Genomic DNA, 25,934 nt, shown 5'->3' with positions numbered 1-25,934 from the left:
ATCACTTCAGAGAAGATAATACATCCCGACATTAGCTCTGTGTGTGTGTGTGTGAGTATATATATATATATATACTGTGGTGTCTTGATTGTGTGTGAAATTCCAAAATAATGTACATTTGCATTTGGATTTTGATGAATATTTTACATGGTATATGAAATAAAAGAGAGATTGAATTATGATGCCAAACCCTTCAAAGAAGAAGTAGAGGACAAATTTCCATTTTCCTGTGTGAATACAGTTCAGTAATGGGTTGCCTTCAGTGCCAATTGCAGACACTAGACGGATGCAGCATGTAGCTTGATATATGTGGGGCCCAATGTTTAAAGTCCCCAGCGTCCATCCCCTGAAACGTCTCCAAATATGACTCTAAATGAACAAAAGCTCTGTTCTGGCCTAAAGTTTGACTCCGGGTATATACACACAAATAAATGATCACTACCCCTTCACTTTATTTCACACTGTGGATTCACCAGCATCGAATCACAGTTTAAAACGACTGATTAATTCCACTGTGCACTGACAGTAAGATTCATTAGTAAGATTCGTTCTGCAGTGATGGTTCATATAAGTTTAAATATTATTGAGCAGGAAATAAGTGATCAATAAAGCCCACGTGACCAGTTTTTAACCAAAGTGAGAGAAAACCCTGGATTTTGTTGTCATTTTCTGCCATCTAGTGGACACTGCTCCACATTGCACTTCAGTGAGTCAAAGTTCTGCAGTATTTGCTTCAGAAAATACTGAATAATACTAAACCATGAAAAAAACGGTTTCTGTTTGATATCGTGTGTGAACACTTTCCTTAAAACACACTAACATCAAAGTTTGTTGAAGTGCTGCACTGACCTCTGGATCCGGAACACGTGTTAGCGCGGAGGGGTTTCACTACGGCCGTTTTTTACAGCAACACCGCATCTCCAGCGTCCAAGATGGCGGCGCCCGTGATGGAAACATGTCACGTCGCTTGTTGCGCTAACAGGACTCCACATGTTGTCTCCTGGAGTCGCGGGGGAATCATTGCGTTCGGGACGTGTAACTCAGTGGCTCTGTACGACCCGCAGGTAGTGAACTCTGTGTAATGGCGTCCAGTCAGTGAAGCTGCTGTCAGCGACAGAGCCGAGCGAGTAAACAATGATTCGTGTTGGTTCGTTTCTTAATAAACATGTGATTTGATACAACTGCAGGAGAGAAGAGTCGCGGCTGTGCTGAACGGACACACAGGCAGAGTGAATGCTGTTCAGTGGGTCCACAGAGAGGACTGTGGTGAGCGAGGACCCTGATGTGGACCTGTCAAACATCTGGACCCCCACCCTCCTCTCTCCCCCCCTCTCTCTCCCCCTCTCCCTCTCCCCCTCTCCCTCTCTCCCCCTCTCTCTCTCTCTCTCTCTCCCCCTCTCCCTCCCTCTCTCTCTCTCTCTCTCTCTCTCTCTCTCTCTCTCTCTCTCTCTCTCCCCCCTCTCTCTCGCTCTGTGTGTGTGTCTGTGTATATATAAAGTTTAACATGAGTTGAACCTGGTTAAGGTTTGGAAGGTTTTAGTCAAGCTGTCCACATGGTAAAGTAAGATGTTTTAACAAGTTGGTTAGGTTCATTTTATTTGTTGTGTGGAAATAACCTTGAGTCACTAGTCAAACTAAAACTTTACGAACCATCTTCATGTAAAGTCCCATTGCTGGCATGTTCCTCACAGACCTTATAACAATATAATCAATACATCATCGGCCACAACACCGGCCTATTGTGAAACAACCCTGGCTACAGCATTCCAGGAATCAATTTAAATTTTTGTGACATATTTCATACAGAGTACATCTAACGATCAAACTAGAAAACACACCGATAAAATAACCTTACAGCCATCCAGACAGAACACACACACATGAATACAATCTCCCCTCTACAGCACGCGTACACACACACACACACACACACACACAAACAAACAAACAAACAAACAAACACTTACTACTACGAAATGTCTTAAGTTTGCTTCTAAAAGAAGATAGACCTCATGTTCATCCGGCAGTATTGAAAATATACTCTAACTCTGATCTAGTAATATAAAGACAGGAGAGACTTTTAAACTATCTTATATAAATTATCTTATAGTTTGTTTCTGTTGTCACAGCTCCGGAGACTCATCTTGTCTCAGGAGGCTCAGACAATCAGCTCATCATCTGGGAGGCTCAGAATGGAAAGGTGACACACCTGCTGCACAAAGTTCTATTTTCTCAATGTTTCCTGCTTCTTTTAACAGTCATATGATGTAAAACATGTTAACTTGCTGTTTCCAGTTCAGCCAGTCAGTGGAGTGTAAGGGCCACACTGGTCCAATCAGTGCTGTGGCTGCCATCTACACGGAGGGCTCAGAAATCCTGGTGGCCTCCTCATCGTCCGACTCCACCGTCAGACTGTGGCTCTGCAGTGAAAACAAAAAAGGTACAAAACAAGATATAAATCCCTCATTTATTTGAGCTTGTTTGGTGTTTTTGGTATTTGAAACACACACTGTATCCAGAGTGTAGAAGACTCATAACATCACTTGAAAAGTAAATAATCAAGATAGTCAGTGTGACGATATCCCCCTAGTGGCTCTAAGAGGGAATTGCAGTGTTTAGTCACAACATCACCTGCCTCACCTCTGCAGTGCTGTGCAGCAGTTTACTTTGAATCAATGACATCATGTTTATATTTTTACATCGTCCAGACACAAATAGATTGACTTCAATTAGAGATCAGCTGACATGTTTCATATGCGGAAGTCTAAACAATATGACATGCATAGTTTTTATTTCTCTATTTATTTCTTCATGTAGTTGAATATCTGTGGTGCTCCACACTGTCACCCATATCTACTCCCTTTTTTTTTTTTTCAAGCTGTCACCTGTAACAGCTTCTCTTTGTTGAAAGTTTCTGTCGACCTGTCAGCACAGATGGATGGGTGTGTGTGCTTGCGTGTGTGTGTGTGTGTGTGTGTGCGGACTGGCAATAACCTCAGGCTGTTTTTCTGGGTAGTATTAGTAGCTATAAACTATAAACTGTTATGTTGTTGCCTGTAGCCAGATTTTGGGAGTCTAAAAGACCTGATACCTATTTGACAGCAGAGGAAATTTCTTTTACTTTGGCAAACGTTCTGCACAGGAAAAGTAAGAGGAAGTACAACTGTGTTCACACAAAATCCAAAAGCCACATATTTGAGCTTATTATATCCACATAATCATAAATATTTATGTATATATTTATGTTCATTTGAAATGTATAATAATACATGTAATACATAATGTATAATAGTGAATGAGAAAGTTGAATCTATTGTGCATGTGTGTTCCTCAGCTGAGTGCCTCCATATCATATCATTTGGCAGCGGTTTCATGATGGATGTCTCTCTGGTACTGTTGCCAGGCAGCAGAGGTAAGCCTAAGCTGTTCCTACATAGAAATCCTTTAAGTTGTGTGGCGCATACACTCGCACAAACACACACACACATCTTTCCTCTCTTCCATCTCAATTTGCCCCACTGCTTTAGTGCCTGTAACCAAATGTCATATTCAAAACGCTCTCTGCGTTTGAAGTGTCTCGTGTCATTTTGCAATTCTATTTTGCCTTTTCGTCTTTTGATGTCGCGACGCATCATCCTTTCTTTCCACCTTGCTCCTGTTTATAAATCATGGATGGACAGCAGATGTAGATGACAGCAGATGTAAACCTTGTTTCTCACAGTTCCCATACTGGCCTGTGGGGGGGACGACTGTCGGGTGCATTTGTACGTACAGTCAAGCGGACAGGTAAACTCAGATCAGTTCTCACTCATATATTCTGTGCCAACTCTATCATTTGAAGTAATGAAGTCTGAAGGCAACATTTGATCGTATTTAATTGCTCTACAACAGTTCCAGAAAGCTTTGTCACTACAAGGGCATGAAGACTGGGTGCGTGGAGTGGCCTGGGCATCTGTAGGTGAGTCCCTGATGTTTCTGTTTCAGAAGCAGAACTTTGTCTGAAATCTTACTTTCTCTCATACATCAGAATCAGAATCAGATTTATTAGCCAAGCATCCACGATTCTTTGGTAGATTTCTCAACTTATTTTGCCTTTTTACTTTGTACTACAAAAAGAAAGTTTCAGTAAAGATTTTCAAACGAAGTACCTGGACTACTGAGTTTGTTTTGGAGTACACGTCAACTACATGCTTTGACTCTGCAGTCTAAGTATTCAACCAAATCGATTGGAGGCAGAGAAGCAGGTTTTGACCTTCATGAAGCAAAAAGTAGTTTTTCTTCTTAGTTCAATAAAACTTAAAAAAATATCTTAGACTAGTCGTTGTGTGTCGAGCCTTTTACACCAGTTATTTTCAGTCCAGCGTCACCAACCAGTGTGCTCTCCTTAGTGTTGGGATCGTATAGAGAAATGCATGGATCCAATCCAGTCTCTTCTAATTGTGTTCCCCTCTTCAAGGGCACTTCATTACTGCTCTGTTCTGACTGTGTAAAAGCTATTTCTTCTCCTTAACAAGCCCTCTCCACCAGCGTCTCCTTCCCACTCACGGTCTATGACCTCCTCCACCCTGCCAAGCTACCAGCCAGCGAAGAGACGCACAAGTTTGTTCATAGGAAATATCTTGCTTGGAACTACAATACTCTCTCACCACTGAGATAGAAGTTAAATAAATCTTTCTCTTATTTTATGACCTGGCAGATGGCAAATTGCAGCACCAGAGGTACAATTTATAATAGCTGTTAAATATTCAGATTCAGAGGAGGGCGTCTGTTTTTTATTTTTGTGTTTCTTTCTGTACTCTGTTTTCAAAATCATGTTTTTATTTTAATCAACCTGAACCTTAGATTAGATCAGCGCTACTTTAAAATCAGGCATTCATCTCTTAAACTCCTTGGTTTGACCAGTAGCTCACTTACCCAGTTACTAAGATGTTTATTTATCCACAGAATTAAATTAATCAAAACTAGAAAGACTTTAAAGAAGCACCAAGATATTGAGATGTAACAATGTCACAAATAAAAGTTTGTGTCTGTGCTTTCCAAATTTCAAAAACAGGGTTGTGTTAGAAAATTGTCAGACATGCTCAAGGACGTGACTAGTGCCAGTAGCTTTGGTAGAGTTTCAGGCACGAAGCAAAACCAATCAACGATAGTCATTATCATCAATGTCATTACACCGTGATTGACAAACAGTAATGGCTTTCCTTTCCCTGTCGACATTCAGGAGGCCTTAGGTGACGGTATCACATGACTTTTTCATTATGTCTGTTTGTCTCGAGGCAAAACCTGGGCCAGTGGCCATTGGACTAAAGCTGAAACACATGATGCGAAAGACAGGAGCGCTCAGGGATAGACGTGCACTTTGTTTACCTCCTGTATATGTTTGGTGTAGACTCCTGCAATCTTACAGGCCACATCACAATCGGGAGCAATCTTCTCTCATGCCTTGATCACAGTTCCAACAGATAACAGACAAAGGTGTTTTAACAGTTCAAAACCCATATATATGACAAGAAAAGCCTCGTTTTTTATTTAATTATTTATACCTGTATTATATTAGCTTGTTGCGATGCCTCCAAGAAGCCAAAAAATATATAAACTCAGTTTTAAAGTTTTATTTATCTGAAATACACGAAGCACTAAACTTATAATCTCTCCTGAATGTCAGCATTCCTGATGAGATAATATCAGATATTACGTGATGAGATAAAAGCAGGTATTACGTGATGAGAACGATTTTTTCAAAGCTCCACATGAGTGAGTTCTCTGGTATTTTAATGTTTGACAGAAAATGTCTCAGGTTTCAGGTTGTGTCTCGGACTCTTTCAGGTGGGGAGCTGTTATTAGCCAGCTGTTCACAGGACTGTCTCATCAGAGTGTGGAGGCTTTGTGCCAAGTCTGGAGCAGACACCCACGCAGAGGACGATCACACCATCATCAAAATGAAAGAGGACGTTTTTGAAGTGAAGGAGAGAGGTGAGAGAGCCCCATCGGCTCAACTATAGAAAAGGTGTAAATTAACCTCAATGAGAAGACATGTTTTTTGATGCTTTAAAGGCGGTTATCACTGACCTCCATAAAGAATCAATTCACCTGCTGCCTGTCTTGTGGTCATAGCATAAACTGATATTCTGATTCTACATCTGTCACCTCTGTTTTCCTGCTGCAGACGTGTCGTCAGTGTTTGCTGTGTCTCTGGAGACAGTCCTCGCAGGTCATGAGAACTGGGTCTACGGAGTCCACTGGCAGCCTCCTTTCTACCAAGGTACCTTGATGAATAAAACAAGGAAGTGTCTGGTCACAGATGAAGAGCATTTTAAGAACAATGCAACATTTCATAAGGTTTTTAGAAAATTGCCAAAATCTATGAGCGCTGTTTGTCGAAAACGAAATTTCCATCCCTTCCTCTGTTTCTACAGCCCATGGAAGTAAATAGATTGAGATATTGTTTTCCCCTCTTTGTCCCACAATGCTGTTGCTTACAAAAGACAACAAGAGTGGCAACAACTCCAGAAAAAAAAGAATAAAATGGTGTGAAAAGTTATTAGCTTAATGAGTTCTCTGGGGAAGAGCTGCTAGATGTGCTAAACCTTCTCTTTAAACTCTATTTGCCTTAAAAGCTTTATTACATCAAGGTCACTTCCCTCTCATCCCAGCTTTTGTGTAGATCGCACATCATCACGTTTAGATGCTTCAAGTACAGCTCTGTCTCTATGAGTTAATTTTGGCTCAATTATGCAATCATGCTTTTTCCAGTCTTGATTATTGTTGTGGAGGTAAATCTGAATGTTTAACTCTTCTTTTATTATATATAAAATATATTATATTTGAGAAAAAAACAAATCTCAATACATATCTATGCACTTTCATTCTTATACATACCTGTACATTATTACAGATTCCTCATCTTTGAATATCATACTGTGAAATATTAATTTCACCATTTAAAGCCTCATGATCATCACAGCAGCTCATCACTCAGACAGACTGTATGTAACCTGTGACAGAATTTGTGAGCAGACTTTGGTTCTGATAACTATTCAAAATGTTAAACTCCTTCAATAATGGAACAGTCGCCTGTTGATCAGAATTGATTGTGCATGATATTGCTGTGTCTCGTTGTCTCTCTCTGCAGGTGGTGAATTGCAGCAGCCTCTCAGTTTGCTCTCTGCTTCCATGGACAAAACCATGATCCTCTGGGCTCCTGAGGAGGGATCTGGAGTCTGGGTGGAGCAGGTCAGTGTTGAATGGAGTCGAAGGCGGGTGTATGCAGATACACAGATCCTTGACACATGGTATCAGTCACTCTGCAGGAAACACACATCCCTATAGACTCACACACCAGATTCCCACTCTGTTTCTGCTAGCTTCCCCGACAGTAGCTCTTGACGTGATCCAGAACTCAAGCCCCCCTCCAGTATCTTCCTTCCTGCTGTCAGGGCCCCTGTGTCGGTTTCCTCCCTTTCTGACATTGAGGTGTCAGGAATAGAAGGGATAGACAGTGATGAAGAGGCGCTGAGCCCAGCGCACCACTGTGAGTTTAGGCAAACCAAGGTTGTCCTCCCCCATTTTCCCTTCTATCACTCACCCTCTTTTACATCCCATTCCCCAACACATCTAACAGAGGATGGCAAGGCCAGCAGAACTCTGCCACAGCCTCTAACGATGCCTTTCTCCTCATTATTTTTTTTCCTTTCATGATCTGCTCTTCCCTTTGACTTCCCACACCTGCTGTCTAACATTCTCTGTGCTCCTCCTCCTCTTTTTCTTCTCCACATGCCTTCCTTGCTCTTCTCCTGTCTCATCTCTCTCACATTATCTCTCCCCTCCATTCCTTTCTCTTCTCACCACCTCGACTCTCTCAGCTTCCAACAGCTGCTGTTGTGCCAGAATGGGGCTAAATTTAACACAAGTGTGGATGGCAAAGGAAAAAAACATAGTTCTCTGCCCATCTGCCCCACAGCTTCTTCTTTTTTATAATATGACTGGCAAATTCTCAGGGGGTTCAGGAGTAGTACTATTTTCCCACGTACCTGACAGAATATAGGAACACACGAGTTGAGTTGCAAAAATATCAAGGCGCAAACTGCTGACAAAGACACGCTCTGCGCTCACACACACACACACACACACACACGCAGGCCTCCCAAAATATGTCCCACAAATGTGCACATCACATGGAACAGGAATATCTCTCACTCCGCCATCGCAGGTACCTTGAGCGCGATCGCACTCTGAGGTGATGAGAAAAGACTTCACACTCGATCAGTTACATTTTTGTACCTTTTGATCTCATCATTGACATTCACAGTGATGAGCAACAAAGCCCAGAGAAAGGAGCAACCATGAAAGTCTCGACACTTTGACAAAGGGACGATGATTAGGGCCTGAAGCCAGCGCTAATGTCACATATTTTTTTCCGTGTGATTATACAAATGCGAACAATAGAAAAGAAAAGCGACCATCGGTGTTTGAAATAAAGTCTGGTGTGGCTGCTCTCCCTTCACAGCTCAGGGTTTTTCTCTCAGTTCCAAAAATTAAAGAAAAAGTGGAATATACTTTATGTTGAATGTGAAAGTGCATATTATGAGTCTTCTCCCCATTTCCTTTTCTCTCTATTTCTTCTCCCCTTCACCTGTTTTTTTCTTCTTTTCAATGCGAGCTCGACCCTTTGAACCATCAGATTCGCTGAGAACCTCTGACTCACACAGACACACAACAATAAAATGTCAGTGAATAAACTTTATTTACATTTTGTCTGTATCGTTCGACAGAACTAAAGGCCTTTGGCCCTTTTTTGAGTGTTTCTTTTTTTTTTTACCCAAATCAGCTTCACAAAGGCTTTTCTGTGGGACCTCGAAGTTTTTGGCAGAGCAGATTCCGCAGCGTTAAATGATCGGCCATGTGTGTCTTAATTAGCTGATTTTTTACAAAGAAGCGCTCCACTTCTTCACACTGATTATAGTAATTGGTGAGATTTAATGGCGAGTGGGGTTAGCAGTGGGGTGGCCGGGGTCCACTGCTGCGTAAAGTACATGCTACTAACGAGACACACTGGTAATTAACATCTCAGACTGACCACAGCGGGCCACCACAAGGCCTGCAGGGATTGTCAGTTTGTGTGAGTGTGTTTGTGTGTTTTGGAGATAACCTATTTCCAGACCTCCGCCTGTGTACTCTCTTTAAGTTTCACTCAGCCACAGAGCCGGTCGAGAAAATGCACTGAGACCAAAGTGAGTTTCTGAATAATGAATTTTTGAATAATGTGTGTGGATATGTAGATGACTATAAATATTGAACGGTATGGATGGATGGAATACTTGACTTCATGTGATCCCAGATAAAGTCACTTCGGTAGTTGCTGAAGTGGTGGAGTTCAGAGGGATGAGGCCAGAATATGTTTGGATGTTGTTCTTCAGGAAGCAGAGAGCTTTGTTTCAGATTATTGAAAATTAAAAAATATTTGGAGGAATCCTACTGGGCTGTGGAACATTTTTCACATTCTGAATATATTTATATTATATATTTACTTAATGCAAATTATACATATTATGTAATGTATATATTTTATTAATGATGTTGACAATACATTGAAAAGAAATAATCCAACAGTATTTAAGTGACTTTAGCCTCACAAAGTTAATGTCTAAAAATGTTAAATAAAATCTTTGAAGTCTGTAAACTTAATAAAAGTTGGACTACTTCAGTCTTTTAGCATTTTATACAATACACGATGGAAATCCCTATCGTTGTTTACTCTCGAGAAACTGAAGGCGGGAGTCACCCTCTCATTGTATGAGTCAGTGTTTCAGCCAGGAACGGTTGAATGGTTGTATGGGTTCTCCAGGCCTCGCTGAGCGTCACCTGTTTTCTCTCCCTCCAAGAATGATATATAACTTCCTTACCTTGCTGTCCCTGTTCTATTCCTCCTCCAAACCCCCTCTGGCCAGCGATAAGGCACGCTTTGCATCCATATTGTTCCTCCTCTCGTAAACAAGACAGACGACGGCTCTTTGCTTCTGTGAGTTTTGCATGATTTACGGCCGGCTCTTGTGTGTAGAATTTTAAAATCAATCTGCTTAATGTTTTCTCTCAATCTCACGACGATGTTTCTACCTGGCTGTCTGTCTTTCCTCTCTCTTTCTGTCCCGCTCTCTGTTTCTGTGGATGGCTGGAGGATGGTGCCATTCAAAGTGAAGACATGCCTTTACCACTGTCATTAGTTCCGCTGTGTTCCAGCCTGCAGACAGGCATTATTTTGAAGGTCACCAACTCTCCAAGACTGCAGACATTACTTTACTGCCGCATACAGTAGTCAGACATAGAGAATTTATGTGTGTGAGCTTCCGCTGATGTATTTATGTGAAGCCTTTTAACTTGTTTGTTAGGCATGTAATGGACGCCCACATGTCTTTATGCATTTCTCTCTCAGTCTGACTCAGGTCACCGCTGCAGCTACACCGCACGATTCCTGCTTAAAATAAAAAAAAGAAAAAGATAACGGGCTTAGCTAAACATCTTTTGCGATTTTAATCTTTCGAGTATGAATCCAACACTTCACATATTTCCTCACAGCCACGGCCATATCATTTAAGACACAAGCTAATTAAAGATGGAGGAGATATAATATAGCCATATCTGGATAAAGACCGCAGTGTTGCTGAGGGAGCAGTGTAGCGCTCTCCAGGGCTGTTCTGCTGCTATCGATTCGAACAGATCTCTCCTCTTGCCCAGTTTACCTCCAAGGCCTCGGGGCCAGATGAAGCTTTTAATTGTTTGATTTCCTCGTGGCCGAGAGAAGTTCGACATGTCCACACAATACAAAGTCCTGGAGTACGTAGTACTTGTTTGTTTGTTTAAGAGCAATTGATTAAAAATTAGAAGTGAGATAAATTAGTTTCTTGTTTTTCTTGTAAAAGTGAGTTGCAGCTCGAACTATTCTTCAAAAAGCTCTCTGCTTCCTAAGCAAGAATTCCTGTTTATTCAGATTTTTTATATTTTGGTTAATTCACACATTGTGTTATTTCCATCCAGTCCCATAATCCTGCATTGAATCCTTCTTGTTATGCAAGCAATAGGATGTGATATTAATAGTCTTGTTTCCTGTATTTAAATGTGTGTTTACTGTGGATATTAATTTCAATGAAAGGATGGAAGAATCCATCCATCCATTATCTGTACTGCTTATAGGGTCACATGGGTGCTGGAGCTAATCATAGCGGACATTTCAGGAGAGCAGGGGTTTATCCAGGACAGTTGGCCAGGCGATCGGAGGGCCGCCAGGCTGAAAGAGACAAACGACCATTCACGATGACGTATAGAGAAAAAAACATTCACACCTATGGGCAATTTAGTGTCTCCAATTAACCTAAGCTTAACCATGTCTCACACAAACACGCAGAGAACATGCAAACCTTCTTGCTTTGAGGCGACATTGTTTACTACTTCAATAAAATACAATAAAATGTTTTTTAACATTTGTAGAAATAATCAGACTCCCTAATCTATCATTACAGTAAAATATTGTTCAGCTTTAAATGTATTACTACATACATGTTTTCTCTTTGTGCACTCTATGGTGTTATAAAACTTAAATGAATATGAGTTAGACTGAGACTGAGTGGATTTATCAGTGCAACTGGGAAGTGCACTTAAATGAAAATAGGATTTCTGCCCTAGGTAGTGATTTCAACCCACAAAATTTAATGTAATATTTCTGTTTACACGCAAAAGCAAGATGCCCAAAACTGGACAGGTGTTTAAAATCCCAACAGAGCAATCGTTTTAAAAGAAAACATAATGGTGAGTTGAGTTTATGAGCTTTTTTAAAATTGGATTGTTTTTTTAAATGGGAGGATGGTTTTACACCGTCTTTATGATCGTGCCCTGGGATCGTGACCGCAGACTGACGCAGGGGTCACACGCTCTCACCCGAATCCAATTTATGTAAATCCCTCTGTGTTCGCAAGCTTTGCCATTTTCATGATTATTTGTTCAATGTGATATGCTGCGCTGCATTTGCTTTCATTTTGTATTAGACAAATCTATTTAGTTAGAAAAAAACAACAATTTATTCAACTCTAATAAGTCCCATTTTGCATAATTTCTCATCTGACTTAGCAGCTTAATTTGCAGTTTTTTTTCTATTTCCCTCCACCATTATAGAGGCTGATTTTTTTTTACCCCTCTATCTTCTGAGCCTGTAGCTTTTGAACAAACCCAGGTGTTTGACAGAGCAGATGGGCTGTATACTGTGTCTGGATGTCACAGAGGATGACAGCAGCTGCTGAATTCATAGCTCTTAGAAATAATTGCATTAAAACAGTAACCTACTCTACTGATTTTTTCTCCATATGTGGCAGTAGATGTATATTTACGTTATTTCATGGTACTTTCATCTTTCTCTGCTGCAAGTCAGCGACTCTGCCCCAGAAAACAACTGTTATTCATCCTCCTGATGTCCGATACAGACGTCATGAGAAGGTGTTCAGCAAAGATTATCTTGCTAACGTGTTTTTTTTTGTATTACACCAGGTCCGTGTAGGGGAGGTTGGTGGTAACACTCTTGGTTTCTACGGCTGCCAGATGAGTCCGGATTGCTCCATGATTTTGGCTCATGCTTTTCACGGGGCGCTGCATCTCTGGTGCAGAGACCAAGATAAAGAGGTGAGAGTCATGACCTTACTTTTATTTCAAAAACTTCCAATGTTTTTCGAGTTTGTTCAGTTAAATTGCACTTCTTTGCAAAATGTGACATTTTCATAAAGTAGTAGAATGACAAGAGCGTTTGAAATAAGAGTCAGAGTTTGTGTATTTGCTCCACAGCTACACAGTGTGTGAGGGACAGTGATTAGTGTAATTAGTCACACAGAGTCTACTGTCTGCCACTCAGTTTGACGGGCTAAGCATGTTTCTTTGTTGGGTTTCCCTGAGACAGAGTGGAGGTCTGAAGTCACAACGCAAGTTCAGAGTTAACTGCATTGCAATTACGTCCACGTGGCAGGTGACTTTAAAGTTGAGTCCAAACCTGAAAGTGTTGATAACTAATTCTGATCGACTTCGCAGACGGCCAAACCAAATTCAGTTATATACTGTAGGTATATACTTTAATAGATGAATATGTTACAATCAACTCACTCTTGTGTGTGGGGCTTAACGTCATGTGGCAGGGGTTGTGGTCGTCGAAGGGGGTTAAGAGGGTGACGGCGTGGTTAAAAGTCGTAAACTGACTATTATAATGGGTCTCTGTCCAGGGGGCGTGGAGACCTGGAGTTGTCATATCAGGTCATTTCAATGAAGTGCGGGACCTCAGCTGGGATCCAGAGGGCGAGTTCATCGTCAGCGTGGGTTCAGACCAGACCACCAGACTCTTCACTCCTTGGAGGAAACAAGATGTCAAACAGGTAAAGTCGCAGCAGCATCTCACCTATGACATGTTGAAGTAGAAGAATTTGCAAAGCTCATAATAGCTCAAACTACTAAATTATTTTATTCAGTGGTTTTAAATGTTTTTGTCAAGGTAATTCATTAGAAATTTGCAACAGTGCTCACAGAAGCCAAAAACAACTTTGGCCTTGTCCAGCCCTGGTTTTAACATCCATCCTGAGAGATCCGATCACAAGTGGAGCGTTTGGTTTTTCTGTTCACATCTGGCATTAAAATCCTGAATGTGTCTCCTGTGACAACTTGTGATCGGATCTCACTTCCCTGCTCTATAGGCAAATAATCTCAGACATCATTTGTTTCAGAAAGACCAAATGATTTAGTTTTACCCAGTCTTACTTTAAAGATGTGTCAGCACGAGCAAGAGAGAAGAGTCAGGAGGAGCAGAAAGAATCTTGTGTAGCCAGGCTGCTGAGAAATTTAAGAAAGGTATCCGTCATTATGTGTTGATCAGTGTTGATATTGTGGCCACAAACTAATAAGCATCTGGACATTGAGAAGCGTAAAAGTAATGTTTGATTCATTGTGAAATAGTCGTGGGTCAGAGGACGTCAGCTGAGTAGATGGTTCAGATGGTTCAACAGTGTTGCACATATTGTCTTATCATTCAGTCCTGCGAGGAATATGAGAAATACACTGTTATTTCCTTAAAAATGGGCAGATTATAGATGTTGGTAGTTTTCCTCTAAAATGAGCTTGTAGTGTAAAGAAGCTCTAACACAACACATCTCTATTCACAAGCCATTAAAAAAAAACAAGTGTTTCTTACAAACACGCTTACCATTCACATTATTTGACTTTCTGTTCTTATCATCTTACTTGGTATGCTTCTCTCTCTTCAATACTGGCTGAGTTTTATTAACCTTTGTGGGAAGTAGTCACTACATAAAAAATGTGTTTTCTACTTGCTTCCGTTTGCTGAAATATGTTTAGAATCCTGACTGAATTTTAATAGGTTTTAACTTAATAATAAAGAAGGTTTTTTTAGAGGTAATCGTGCATTTTCAAGGGAAAGACTCCAGACTTGACTAACCGGGACGGATTGATCACCTCCGGCACTACTACAGGATACGGTTGGATTTATTACCAACGTCAGACTGAAGCTTCTAACTTCACCTCACGTTTATCCAGGTGAAATTGTTGAGTAAAACATTCAGTAAAAACATAATCAAGGTCCCTAGTGTTCATTGCATTATTCAAGATGCAACTTTGGATTTTTGCCACCTCATGCCAGTGCCAGGAGAACTCCACTCATTGAAGTGGAGTCATCCACCTTCCCTTGTGACAACACTTTGCATCTTAATCTGAAAATCTTTCATTTGAACAGGAGAATCAATTTTGTATTCGGCTTGTTTTCAAACGGCTGGATTTAAGGCAAAAAAGTCCCACAACATCAGAGGATCTGTTGAAAGCGGATCTATTGAAATGCTGGCACTTCCTCTGGCAACCACAGCTGCTTAAGGAATATCTTAATAAAAATCTTTGTGTGTCTTTATCGTCCCTGCAGCCAACCTGGCATGAAATCTCACGGCCTCAGATCCATGGATACGACATGCAGTGTCTGGCCATGGTTGGGAGGTTTCAGTTTGTGTCTGGAGCTGATGAGAAGGTCCTGAGAGTGTTTCAAGCGCCTCGCAACTTTGTGGAGAACTTTGCAAACATCTCTGGGGTGTCGAGAGAAAAGCTGCTGACGTCCAGCGTGAGTGCCACATTGAATTACTGTTCCATGACCTCTAAAGTTTTTGCCTCTGTCCCATGATCAAATCCAAACAAACTTTCTTGGGAGTGTCTTTTTCACTTTGTTTTCTAAATGTCGAATGTGCTGAGTCGACAGCTTTCTAAAAACCCTGCTGGTTATTGATGTGTGTGCTGCTGTTCCTTCATTTATCTTCTCACTGCCAGGACTCTGCCAACCTTCCAGAGGGAGCCAGCACACCTGCCCTGGGTCTGTCTAACAAGGCCGTATTTCAAGGTAAATTACTCAGGTTGGAGCCAGGTTTTGTCCGATAATCAATTTTCTCCGGAACAACTGTTTCAAATTAAATTGATGGTTTGTTCAACATTTTCACTCTTTTTATATAATGTACAGTTACAGAAACAATATTTTGATTTACAGGTGACCTTGTCCAAAAAACCAATAATGAAGTGGAGCAGTTCAGCAGTGTGTCTGATCAATACCAGGAGTCTTACTTCCACCCACTCAACATGACCGGTACTGTAAAATGAAATATTCTCTAATATAACCGAGTCTCTCTTTGTCATCGGGTTAAAGCCATATTCAACTGAACCCTTCCTGATAAATAAATGTATGCAATGTAAAATAGGCGGATTCATATTCCTCATTGCACAGATTTAAGAATTCCTGTCTGCCTGCAGCCAAACGTTCCTATGAGACATAATGATATGAAGCTGGACGGACTGTTAGTTATTACTGTTGACTCTTGCCACGCTGGAGGTCAACGGTCTTACAGCAGGAGAGAGGGGGAGAGGAAAGGGGTGGAAGGTGATATCAGAGGAAGTAGTGATGTGAGGAAAATGCAGGGAGAAGACAGAAGAATTGCAGGTTCATTTTACAAAATGACTCCAAAACAACAGAAAACCTGGGAAAAAAAGTGATCTGAAATATGAGGCAGGTTGGAGAAGGGAAATTGCCTTGAACTGTTGTGCGGAGAGGATACAGGAAAAGAGGAGTAGAGGAAACAAAAGAAAACTCGAGACAATAATTGCAGGAAACAGGCAGATGGGAAATGGATGAGAGTCAAATGAGGAGAACAGAGCGCTGCGCTTTAAAACCCCTGGGCGAGAGGGTGTGAAGGGCTGTCATCAGCAAGATTGAAGCTGCTCCTTAATCTGCAATGCTAATTAGAAAGTAGGCTTTTGTGCATGCAAAGTTTAAGTATCGATGACCCCGGGCTATGACGAGAGCAACCAAGTGCTGAGGTTGTTGTTAACAATGCCTTTTCACCCGTTTGATTGGCTTCTGCGGGCAGGGAGACAAATGAATAATTATGCAAAGACGAGGGAGAAAAGAAGCAGATGACCAATAAGAAAAGCACGAGGAGTGTAGCTTTCAATTACATGCAACACGAAGGAAGCGCGGGCTTGTGCAGAGCCTGCGGTGTGAGGGAGAGGATTGGCACTCGGCTAAATTTGATCCCCCTCAAAGCCAGCAGCCGTTAAGAAATGGAGATAAAGCCATGGTTGTTTCAGAAAAGCTTTCTTTTTTGGGGGGGGGGTGGCAGGTTGCAGAGTTGAGGATTTCATGCAAGCCAAATGTTAAAAGAAGCTGTACGACAATGTGAGAGAACATTGTCTCGAGGGGAACAATCGTGTTCTCAGTGTAGCGTGTAGCTTTTAGCTCGCTCAGTCTCTCTTTATGGTACCTATTTTTTTCCCCCTAACTTGCTGCTTGTGTGTCGCATACACATACACACGTCCTTGTCACTCTCTGGGTTAAAAGTACAGGCATCTAAAAGAGCGAAGTTATAACAGCCACTTGGGTGTAATCCTCATTTGGTCAATTGTAAATTTGTGATTGAATTTTAAAACATCCACGTTTTTAGGGCTTTGCAAATGACAGTTATGTAATTAAGAAGTCTGTGGTTCACCACGTGTGTGTCATTGTGTATCTGTGTGTGTGTTCGCAGAGCCCCCACCAGAGGATCATCTTCTTCAGAACACACTCTGGCCTGAGGTCCAGAAACTGTGAGTATTGAAATGTTTCTCTGCTCACAGTGTGTCCAGACCCTCTCCTCTTCTCTTTACCTACCAGCACACACAACATCCAGAGTCCTGAGACAATTTAAAATCGCCCTCGACAACTTGTTTCTATTTCACATTCTCCCTCTCCCTGCAGTAGCCAGAGTTTCCACATTGCTCTTAATGAAGCAAAATTTCCCATTTGAATTTGTTTGTTTGGTTTTGCCCTCAGGGTTTTTTGGTTCTGAAAATGATGAACTTCCCAAAGCTCTTGGCTTCATCCCCCTGTATTCATCAGCCAATCAGAATCCAGCTTCCCGCCTTCCCATGAGCCTCTTCTCCAGGCTGAATATATTACCTCCATTTGTGGCCAGTGTTAAATCTGTTTACCCGTCAGTCCACCATAAACATGACGTATGGCGCTGCTGTTTATTTGAGGTGTGGGCATTGTGTGTGTTGAAAAAGCTCTTTTCTAAATTCATTTGGCTTCACCCCCTTGAATCATTTAGTGCATAATAGAAACATTAAAATGAGTAATTGGACAAATTATTCTCGTGGCATAAATAATATTCTCACAGTTGAGGCCAAATTGATGCAGCTTCTGCAAGCTTCCTTGTTTGGGGAAGAATTGAGTTGCAGCCAGCAGTTGCCAAAGTTAGCAGGTAGCATTAAAAGAAGCTAGAAGTAATTAGGCTGTGAGTGATTAGCAGGAGGATCATCATTGTTCATCTCTGTCAGCACGAGAAGGACCAGTCATCACAGATCAACATTTTAATTTCACACTCTGCTTATTTACCTGTCAGCAGACGCTGATGGCTCGAGCCTGGAAGCTCGTTGTGGTGACGCTTTGGAATAAGAGAATATTTCATCGTCACAGTGGGGAGCGTTTTCTCTCTTTGTTGTTGTCCACCCTTCACCTGCCTGTCTTTCACATCGTGTGCGTCCTTCCAGGTGTTCGGCGCGCCGGCTCATGAATAATCTCTGTATGATTCTCTTGTCTCCAGGTACGGCCACGGCTTTGAGATGTTCTGTCTCGCATCTGACAGCGCCAGGACGGTGGTGGCGTCCGCATGCAAGGTCAGTGTGATAAGACCGAGGCCAGAGATCACGTCGTACATGAAAGGCAATAGATCAGAGAGGACAAAGCATCATGACATAGAGGCACATATTCACACCAACACACACACACACACACACACACACACACACACACACACACACACACACACACACACACTCACACACCCACACACACACACCAAGCAAGGTTGCAGTGTTGTCAGGTATTGATAGTACATTCTGTGTTGTCCTAACTTGGCTTTCTGTTTTTTCGCCCCTGATGCGTCAAGTTCAACCTCACAAGCGCATTGATAACTGAGAAGCTCTCTCACCTCGCTGTCTTTCCAAACTACCACAATCACTTGGTCACCGATCGCAGCCAATGAAAACACGTTTCTACTGCGGGGTCATTTGACCCAGACATGAATGCCGATGTGTATCCATTCCCACTTCAGACAAAACCCAGATGTATACAGGCGTATTCTCTGACTCTCCCTTTCTGCCTCACCCAGCCTCTCACCCTGCGTTTCTCCTCTTTTCTTGCATTCATCATCTCTTGTGTCCAAATGTTCTTCTCTCCTGTGCTGCTCTTTGCTCTTATCTCTCCTCACGATCCTGTTATTCCCTTCTACGGTTGTCCTCATCCTTCAACCTACCTCTACATCTTTAATTTTCCCCCTAACACATCAAATCTAGCAAGCAAACTTTATGTAGAATTTTTCACAGACGTTACAAAGCACTTTACAGGCAGAAGAAAGGGCAGAGAGGGAGATAGGAAAGACAAGCGAGGGCAGTAAATAAAACAAAAGATTTAAATATTCCGTGCAGTGTATTTTTAATCTGACTTTTAAACTAAACATAACTGTTTCTGTCCAGGCATCTAAGGCAGAGCATGCAGCCATGCTGCTGTGGAGTACAGCCACATGGCGTCAGCTACAGACGCTGCCATGCCACAACCTCACCATCACCCAGATGGCCTTCTCGCCTGATGCACAGCTCCTGTTGGCTGTTTCCCGTGATCGCACCTGGTCTTTATGGAGACGCAACCTGCCCACACCTCAAAGTCCAGGTGAGAAAAGGGCGAGGGCCAGGTGTTAATGAGGGTTCCACGACAACTAGTAGTTTCATTGAATTGTCAGGATTTTGTTTTCACATGCACAGCAGCTCTGGGTGAGAAAACAGCTCTTCATGGTGCTTTGAAAATAAATCTTGTTTAATTAAAAAACCTGTTTGAGCAATTGTCAAGACAAAGGGACAATATTTGAGCCTAACTGGCAGATAACAGCAGCCATCCTACTTCAAATTAATTAGAATAAGGTAAAGCCACAGAGCAGATTTGTTCCAAATCAAATTCCAAGTTAAGCTGGCCTGATTGGAAGTAGCCTCCTAATTAATACCGTGAAGAGCCAAACAAGGGAAGCATCGGCTGAACAATGAGCTAATAAGGGAAAGCTTCTTTGTTCCTTTGATTTTAATTTAAAAAACATTCTCTGCACTTGTATGTAAACTGACCACAATATGTATTTCTTTTACTGTCCCCCTTTTTTAAAAACTATCACTATCTTTATTGCAGATTATCATTTAGGGTAGTTGATGAAACTCTGCATTGAAATAGGGATTAGAGCTCTGGTGGACAATAACTATGCTGATTAAAACAGATGCCTTCCTGTATATTACATTGAATGTCATCTGTTGCCAGAGGGCTTGTCAGTATAGCAGAGCTGCAGTGGATTGTGGAAGCTCATCAAATCTGTGCTTGTGCACATATCGTGTCAGGTTAAAGGAGAAAATGCTGTTAATACATTTCTTGAGATGTAAGACACACAGACATAATCCCCTGTGTAGTGACCCGGACCACCTTATCTCCCAACGCTGGCTCTTTGTTTTGTATTATTCTTCAAACCTCCCTGTCTGTCATCTGCATCACACATCTCATCTGGTTTGCTTGATATATGTCCTTTTTGACATTTAACTCAATGATGGTAAATGGTTAAATTTGTTTCTGGAAGGTCAAGACTGTCAGTATCTGCATGGTGTGAGAAATTAAAGTAAACGAAAATGAATCTGTGGGCCCAAACCCTAAATACTCCTGTCAACCTCTAAAGAAAAGCTTTTTTTAAAGAGCAGTGCTACACAAATAAAGCCTATTATTGTTTTTATTATTAGTATTATTGCTTGTAATCATTTTCCATGCATTGTAAATTACCTTTTCCAGTTTCCCATAATTTACTCCATATTTTCTAATTCCTTTAATATTATAAAAGTATTAGATCTTTGTTCATTTAACAAGTTGATGACCATCTTGTGAGGACTTAGCTCAGGTTGGCTCAGCTTGTTTAGTCCGAGTCTTTACATAAAAAACAGTTATGAAGTGTTCTACAAGCCAATGGCCTGATACAGTGAATAAAAAGGAGAACCTCAGTCTGGACGGCGAAGATGTAAGACTGTGTGTGTGTGTGTGTGTGTGTGTGTGTGTGTGTGTGTGTGTGTGTGTGTGTGTGTGTGTGTGTGTGTGTGTTTGAGTGAGAGAGGAGGAGAGAGTGGAGGGAGGGAGGGTCCCGTCTCTTCTCATCGGCTGCTGAGTCACTCAAGATGATTGTTAGGAACACACACGTAAGTGCTCATAGGTTACTTTCGGGGACATTACGTAGACATGCATTCATTTACAGGAGCCTCACATTAACCATAACCAACTACTACTTGCTCTCTAGTCTCACGTTTGTCCCCAAAGATAGCCTATGACACACACACACACACACACACACACACACACACACACACACACACACACACACACACACACACAGACACACACACACAGACACACACACACACACACACACACACACACAGACACACACACACAGACACACACAAGTCTCTCTGTAGGACACTCATTGACAGGGTTAGCCCTAACCCTAAAACCAGTTAGTGTTAGGATTAGGCCAGTTTAATTTGTGAGGACCAGCCAAAATGTCCTCACAATAAAGGTATTGAACCAAAATGGGCCCTCAGAACTACAGATAGACATGTGCACACATTAATACACACACAGTCTCAGAGTAGGGAAGGTTAAACGAAGTCAGAGCCGATGGAGCAAAGCGATTTCTCTCATCCTCCCCTCCTCTCCGTCTCCTACCTGTTTTGTCTCAGCACAACCTCTTCCATCCATCCTCCTCTCTCTCTGAGGTCAAGCACTCAGACATCTGCATAAAGGAGACGCTGCTACGTCTCACTCCTCCCTCACACGTTTCCTATCTGATGTGTGCAGCCTTTCTCAGGTGCCGCTCTTTCATCTGTATGTATTTAATATTTTGTGATGGGACTGAGATCCTCAAACGAGAGCGCTAATGGAAAGAGGGGCCGCCCCAACAATACACCCTCAAGTATGTGTGTGTATTTGACAAAGGCAGAAGGTTGTGAGACAAGCCACAGTTATTAACTCAGACTGTTGTGGTGACACTGGTTTTATGGCTGTGTGTAAATGCAGATTCAGGTGTGTGGATATTAGGTTAGGCTTAGACATGAATTGATAATATATATATGGAATGAGGACTTGGTTTTGCTGTCCGTAATAAATGGAGATGCAGTGTCCTAACACGAAGGATAGCTTTCAGTGGATTGAAACATTAAGTCTCCAGAAAATGAATGACAGTCAATGTATTGTCCTCTGAAGTCATAGAGGATGAGCAGTTCTAGACAGTGTGTGTATATACACTTGTGTGTGTGTGTGTGTGTGTGTGTGTGTGTGGAGCAGCCGTAGTAAAGCAGCAGCACTGCGGTCGTGCAGACAGGTGACTGCCAGCATACAAACAACCTCTCCAGGGAAAAACAATCTGGGGTCTGAAATGACTGAGGCTGGGAAATAAACAGCAGCAGGTCATAAAGCAAAAGTGACTGGAATGGAGGCTGGAATGAGCTTCTCTGTCTCGTTGGCTTGTTTATTTGTTGCCCTGGAGAGACTCGCGGTTCTGAGGCAGACATGCTGATGTCATGCTCCAGTCATCACGCCCGGTGTTTTAAACGTCAGCTCGTCTCTTGTCAGCGAACGTGTCGTGGTGTAAATGAAATACGACAAAATATATGGCGAGTTGTAGCTGGTGTACGGTGTAATCTGTTACTGTTTGTGTGTGTGTGTGTTGTTTCCACGCAGAGCCGCAGTTCTCGCTGCACGCACACACAGCGAAGGACACGGCCGTCCACAGCCGGATCATCTGGTCATGTGACTGGAGCCCTGACAGCAGATACTTTGTGACGTCCAGTCGAGACAAGAAGGTCATTTTAAACGCCGTCCTCACTCATGAAGAAAAGACATAAACTTTGAAGGTGAAAGTGAACTAAGAGGATTTGATTCCTCATTAATGTTTTCTTTGTGTGTGTTTGTGTTTGTGTAGGTGATAGTGTGGGGCCCCTGCAGATCAGAGGACACTGGAGACTCTAAACTTCTTCCTGAGATTAAACCCTGTTCCTCCATCTTGGATGTTGGGGATTCTGCTACTGCTGTAGCTTTCTGCCCTGTACTCTTCACTGATAACAGGTACACAGACGCACACGCACACACACACACGCACACAAACACCTTACAGACCAATAAGTATAGTACTAGTATGATTTTCTATCCAATGGCTCTTCATTTTTGTTTTTCATTTGATAAAGAATTAACACATACCTAGAAATAACAAGGTTTTAAGACAGAGAGCTGAAGAAAGACAAGTTACCTAATGTCTAAAATGATCCCATGAGTCCCACATGCTGCTCCACTGAAGAATGGGAAATTTTGGTTTACTGTATTACATAAGTGTGTGTGTGTGTGTGTGTGTGTGTGTGTGTTCTGGTACCTTCACAGCTACCTGCTTGCAGTTGGCTTGGAGTGTGGCAGGATCCTGTTGTACAGGTGGAGCCCAGGCCAGGACGCTGCTGGAGGACACGACTGGAGCAGCTGTGCAGAGACGGACATGTTGTATCCTTACAACACTTGGAAACACACACACACACACACACACACACACACACACACACACACACGCGCACACACACGCGCACACACACACGCACAAGTTCATCTGCAGTTTATCAGAACATTCAAAGGCCTTCAGTGGCCACTGGCAGCTCATGTTAATGACAGCAGTGTGGCTTCAGTATGATGCTGCCAAGAGGTTTTCTCATATGTGTTATAACTAAAAAAGCAGCTCTCCTGTCCTTTAAACTGGGCAGCAGTTGGGGGAACGTATCAATCTGTGTCCCACACGACTCGTCTCTTTTTTGTGTTGTCATATGAGAAAGCTTCTGCTGCTCATGCTGGTTTCACATGTGTTTGGTTTCAGGAACACGCCCCTCCCCGTCATGTATGTGCATGATCAATAATCCTGTTATTGTATTGAGAGAATCTTGTGATTATTCTTGTGCTTGTTGCTATCCAGAGCAGTGTCCTGCTGTTTTCCTTCACCACATCTTGTCTCAGACAAAGCCACACTTTGGCTGTGAAGAGGCTCCGCTGGAGGCCCCGGGCCGGCCGAGCAGGTCGAGACGACGGCAAGGAGGATGGACGGACTGATGGAGAGAGTGAGGCTGAAGAAGAGAGCTCCTGGGTCCAGCTCGCCAGCGCCGGCGCCGACCACTCTGTCAAAATCTTCAACATCAACAGACTGGCTCTTTAGCACCACCAACGATGACACTATTATGTCCCTCACACACAGAGAGAGACACATGGATCGAGGGCCACAGGCTTGACTGCAGCACCGTGGCTGCAGCTGCTCACTGGCAAAGCCATTCACTCCCTGTGACAGCCAGTTAAGTCATGGGTCAGTCAGGACAAACCCACGACACACATGCCCCACAGTCTGTCTGCACGCTGCCGAACGGATTTGATGGGTGGATGCAAGATGGTGAAAACGCCATGAGCTCGGGGGGGTTTTACTCAGATACTTCAAAGTGCTTTAGATTCAGAGAAGAAGAAGCTGCTGGATATCTGTGCAGATATTTAGACTGGGAATCCAAGTAAACATCTAAATATGATGAAAGTTTGATATTCATGGTTTTCTCTGTAGTTGTGAAAGACGTTGCACAACATGTATGTTGCTCATTTGTGTTATGACCAATTAATTAAAAGTTTTCCATATCTACAATTTGATGGTCTTTGGTCTCTAAATGAAGTTTCAGTGATTTGCAAAATTAGTGTTGAGGAGCCGTGACCATAACTTCAACACCTGAGGGATTTCACCTTGCATTTAGTTTAGTCCAATTACATTAAAGTGAATTATTGGGCAAGTCATGTTTCAGGTTGTTTCTGTATGAACATTGTGGTGGAAATTTATTTCGAGTTCGAGTTTCTCAGAGCGGAGTTGTCTTTAGGTCATTTAATAGAAAGCTCTGCAGAGGGTTTCACACTCAGCATAAATGCTCAGAGTGGAACGACCCCGAATAGGGAAAGAAGATGGTTTTATACAGTCAGGTAAACAGGAAACATAAGAGACAACTGTTTCTGAGTAATGGCATGAAAGACTGAAGCCACCTGTAGTCTGGTTAACACAGGAAGCTGTCTGCTCTTGCTTCTGCAAGAAAGAATAGGTTTGCTACTGCAAAGATCACGGTCAACAAGAGGATCATCATCGAGAAAGGACATGAACTCTGAGGTTACATCTGCCAAGTGCATAGCGACAGTCATGACATTGGATAGTTGAGGGTAAAACAGTAAAAGGTGGCTGTCAAGTTTCGAATCGTCCGTCTGCACGTACGCCAGACAGTTCCTCTTATGCAAGCACAACTGTGTTTCTATATGAGTTATTGTATGGAAGTTTTCCATTACAACATTCATCCACTGACTGCTACAGCTTGTATTAGTTGTATCACACACAAAACTAAAATTTGGATCAAGTTTGGATGTGTGTAAAATGAAGCCATGTCTCACTACATCATCAATCAAAGAGGGATTTTGCCTTTTACTTAAATAACTTTTTAACAAGTAGTTCACAAAAAAGAACAAACAAAAAGAAAAACCTTAAAAAACTTTTTGGTGGCAAAATGTAAAAAACTGATGCAAAAATCTGATGTTTGGATTAAAAAGAAACTAGTTGACCTTGTTTTTCATATAAAATATCTAGTGCTTTCTAAGGAAGGTTCTTTGACATAACTCAGTTAATGTCACTTTATCTTTAGTTGTGTTATATTAGATACATGATACATGTCTGTCTCCTACGACCTCTTGTGGAAATCCAACCCCCATTTTTGGAACCACATGCATTTGAAAATCATTCGCAGTAACAATGGATGAGATGTTGATAAGGAAATAAAGCGCAGGTGCATATGGTCTTTATAAAGGCAGCGTAAACGTTACAGTAGATTAAGATAAATCACTGCAGGTTATTGATCCAGTTATCGAATGCTGCAGCTCTAGATTAAGGTTTTGGATCTGAACAGAATTCTCAAGGACAGAAGAAGAAGAAGTGCATCTATGGATTTACTGAGGAATCAGCCGAGTGTGCCGTCATTGTGTGTCACCCATAAATTTATCTGCAGGAGATCGTAACTACCGGCCATAACTCTCACTCTAATCATGTATCCTGGTATGTATGGAGGCATCAGTCAACCGGGGCCTCACACACTCACACACACACACACGCTCCTCCAGGAAATGGCTAAAATGAGTTTTGGGGACAACTCGTCCATAAATCAAGAGATTATCCACATCATATATAACATAATGTAATTATTGAATCATTATCAGTGATGTTTCTATT

At 42.1% G+C, this 25,934-nt stretch overlaps 1 protein-coding gene across 1 annotated transcript; it reads left to right on the top strand.

The window, feature by feature from the left end:
- The first annotated feature begins 902 nt into the window (after window positions 1-902).
- elp2 (elongator acetyltransferase complex subunit 2) lies at window positions 903-24,323 on the top strand. Its single transcript, XM_069516009.1, has 22 exons — window positions 903-1,064; window positions 1,188-1,266; window positions 2,130-2,200; window positions 2,296-2,440; window positions 3,335-3,412; window positions 3,722-3,786; window positions 3,892-3,958; window positions 5,827-5,973; window positions 6,167-6,262; window positions 7,133-7,233; window positions 12,532-12,663; window positions 13,251-13,400; window positions 14,948-15,139; window positions 15,343-15,412; window positions 15,557-15,652; window positions 17,088-17,145; window positions 18,144-18,216; window positions 19,075-19,267; window positions 22,352-22,473; window positions 22,593-22,735; window positions 23,045-23,158; window positions 23,660-24,323. Exons 1-22 carry the CDS (start codon window positions 933-935, stop codon window positions 23,853-23,855), a joined length of 2,520 nt encoding a protein of 839 aa, XP_069372110.1. The 5' UTR covers window positions 903-932; the 3' UTR covers window positions 23,856-24,323.
- Window positions 24,324-25,934: the final 1,611 nt, after the last annotated feature.

Source organism: Paralichthys olivaceus, chromosome 20 (genome assembly GCF_024713975.1).
Source record: "Paralichthys olivaceus isolate ysfri-2021 chromosome 20, ASM2471397v2, whole genome shotgun sequence".
Taxonomy (NCBI): domain Eukaryota; kingdom Metazoa; phylum Chordata; class Actinopteri; order Pleuronectiformes; family Paralichthyidae; genus Paralichthys; species Paralichthys olivaceus.
The sequence above is the reverse complement of the archived record's forward strand: the minus strand, read 5'-3'. Positions and strand labels throughout refer to the sequence as shown.

Excerpts from the sequence above, each read along its gene's own strand:
- elp2 (XM_069516009.1), top strand. The coding sequence starts at position 933 with ATGGCGGCGCCCGTGATGGAAACATGTCACGTCGCTTGTTGCGCTAAC. Across the intron at positions 3,959-5,826 it reads AGTGGCCTGGGCATCTGTAG|GTGGGGAGCTGTTATTAGCC; the intron begins GTGAGTCCCTGA and ends GGACTCTTTCAG. Across the intron at positions 15,140-15,342 it reads AAAAGCTGCTGACGTCCAGC|GACTCTGCCAACCTTCCAGA; the intron begins GTGAGTGCCACA and ends TCTCACTGCCAG.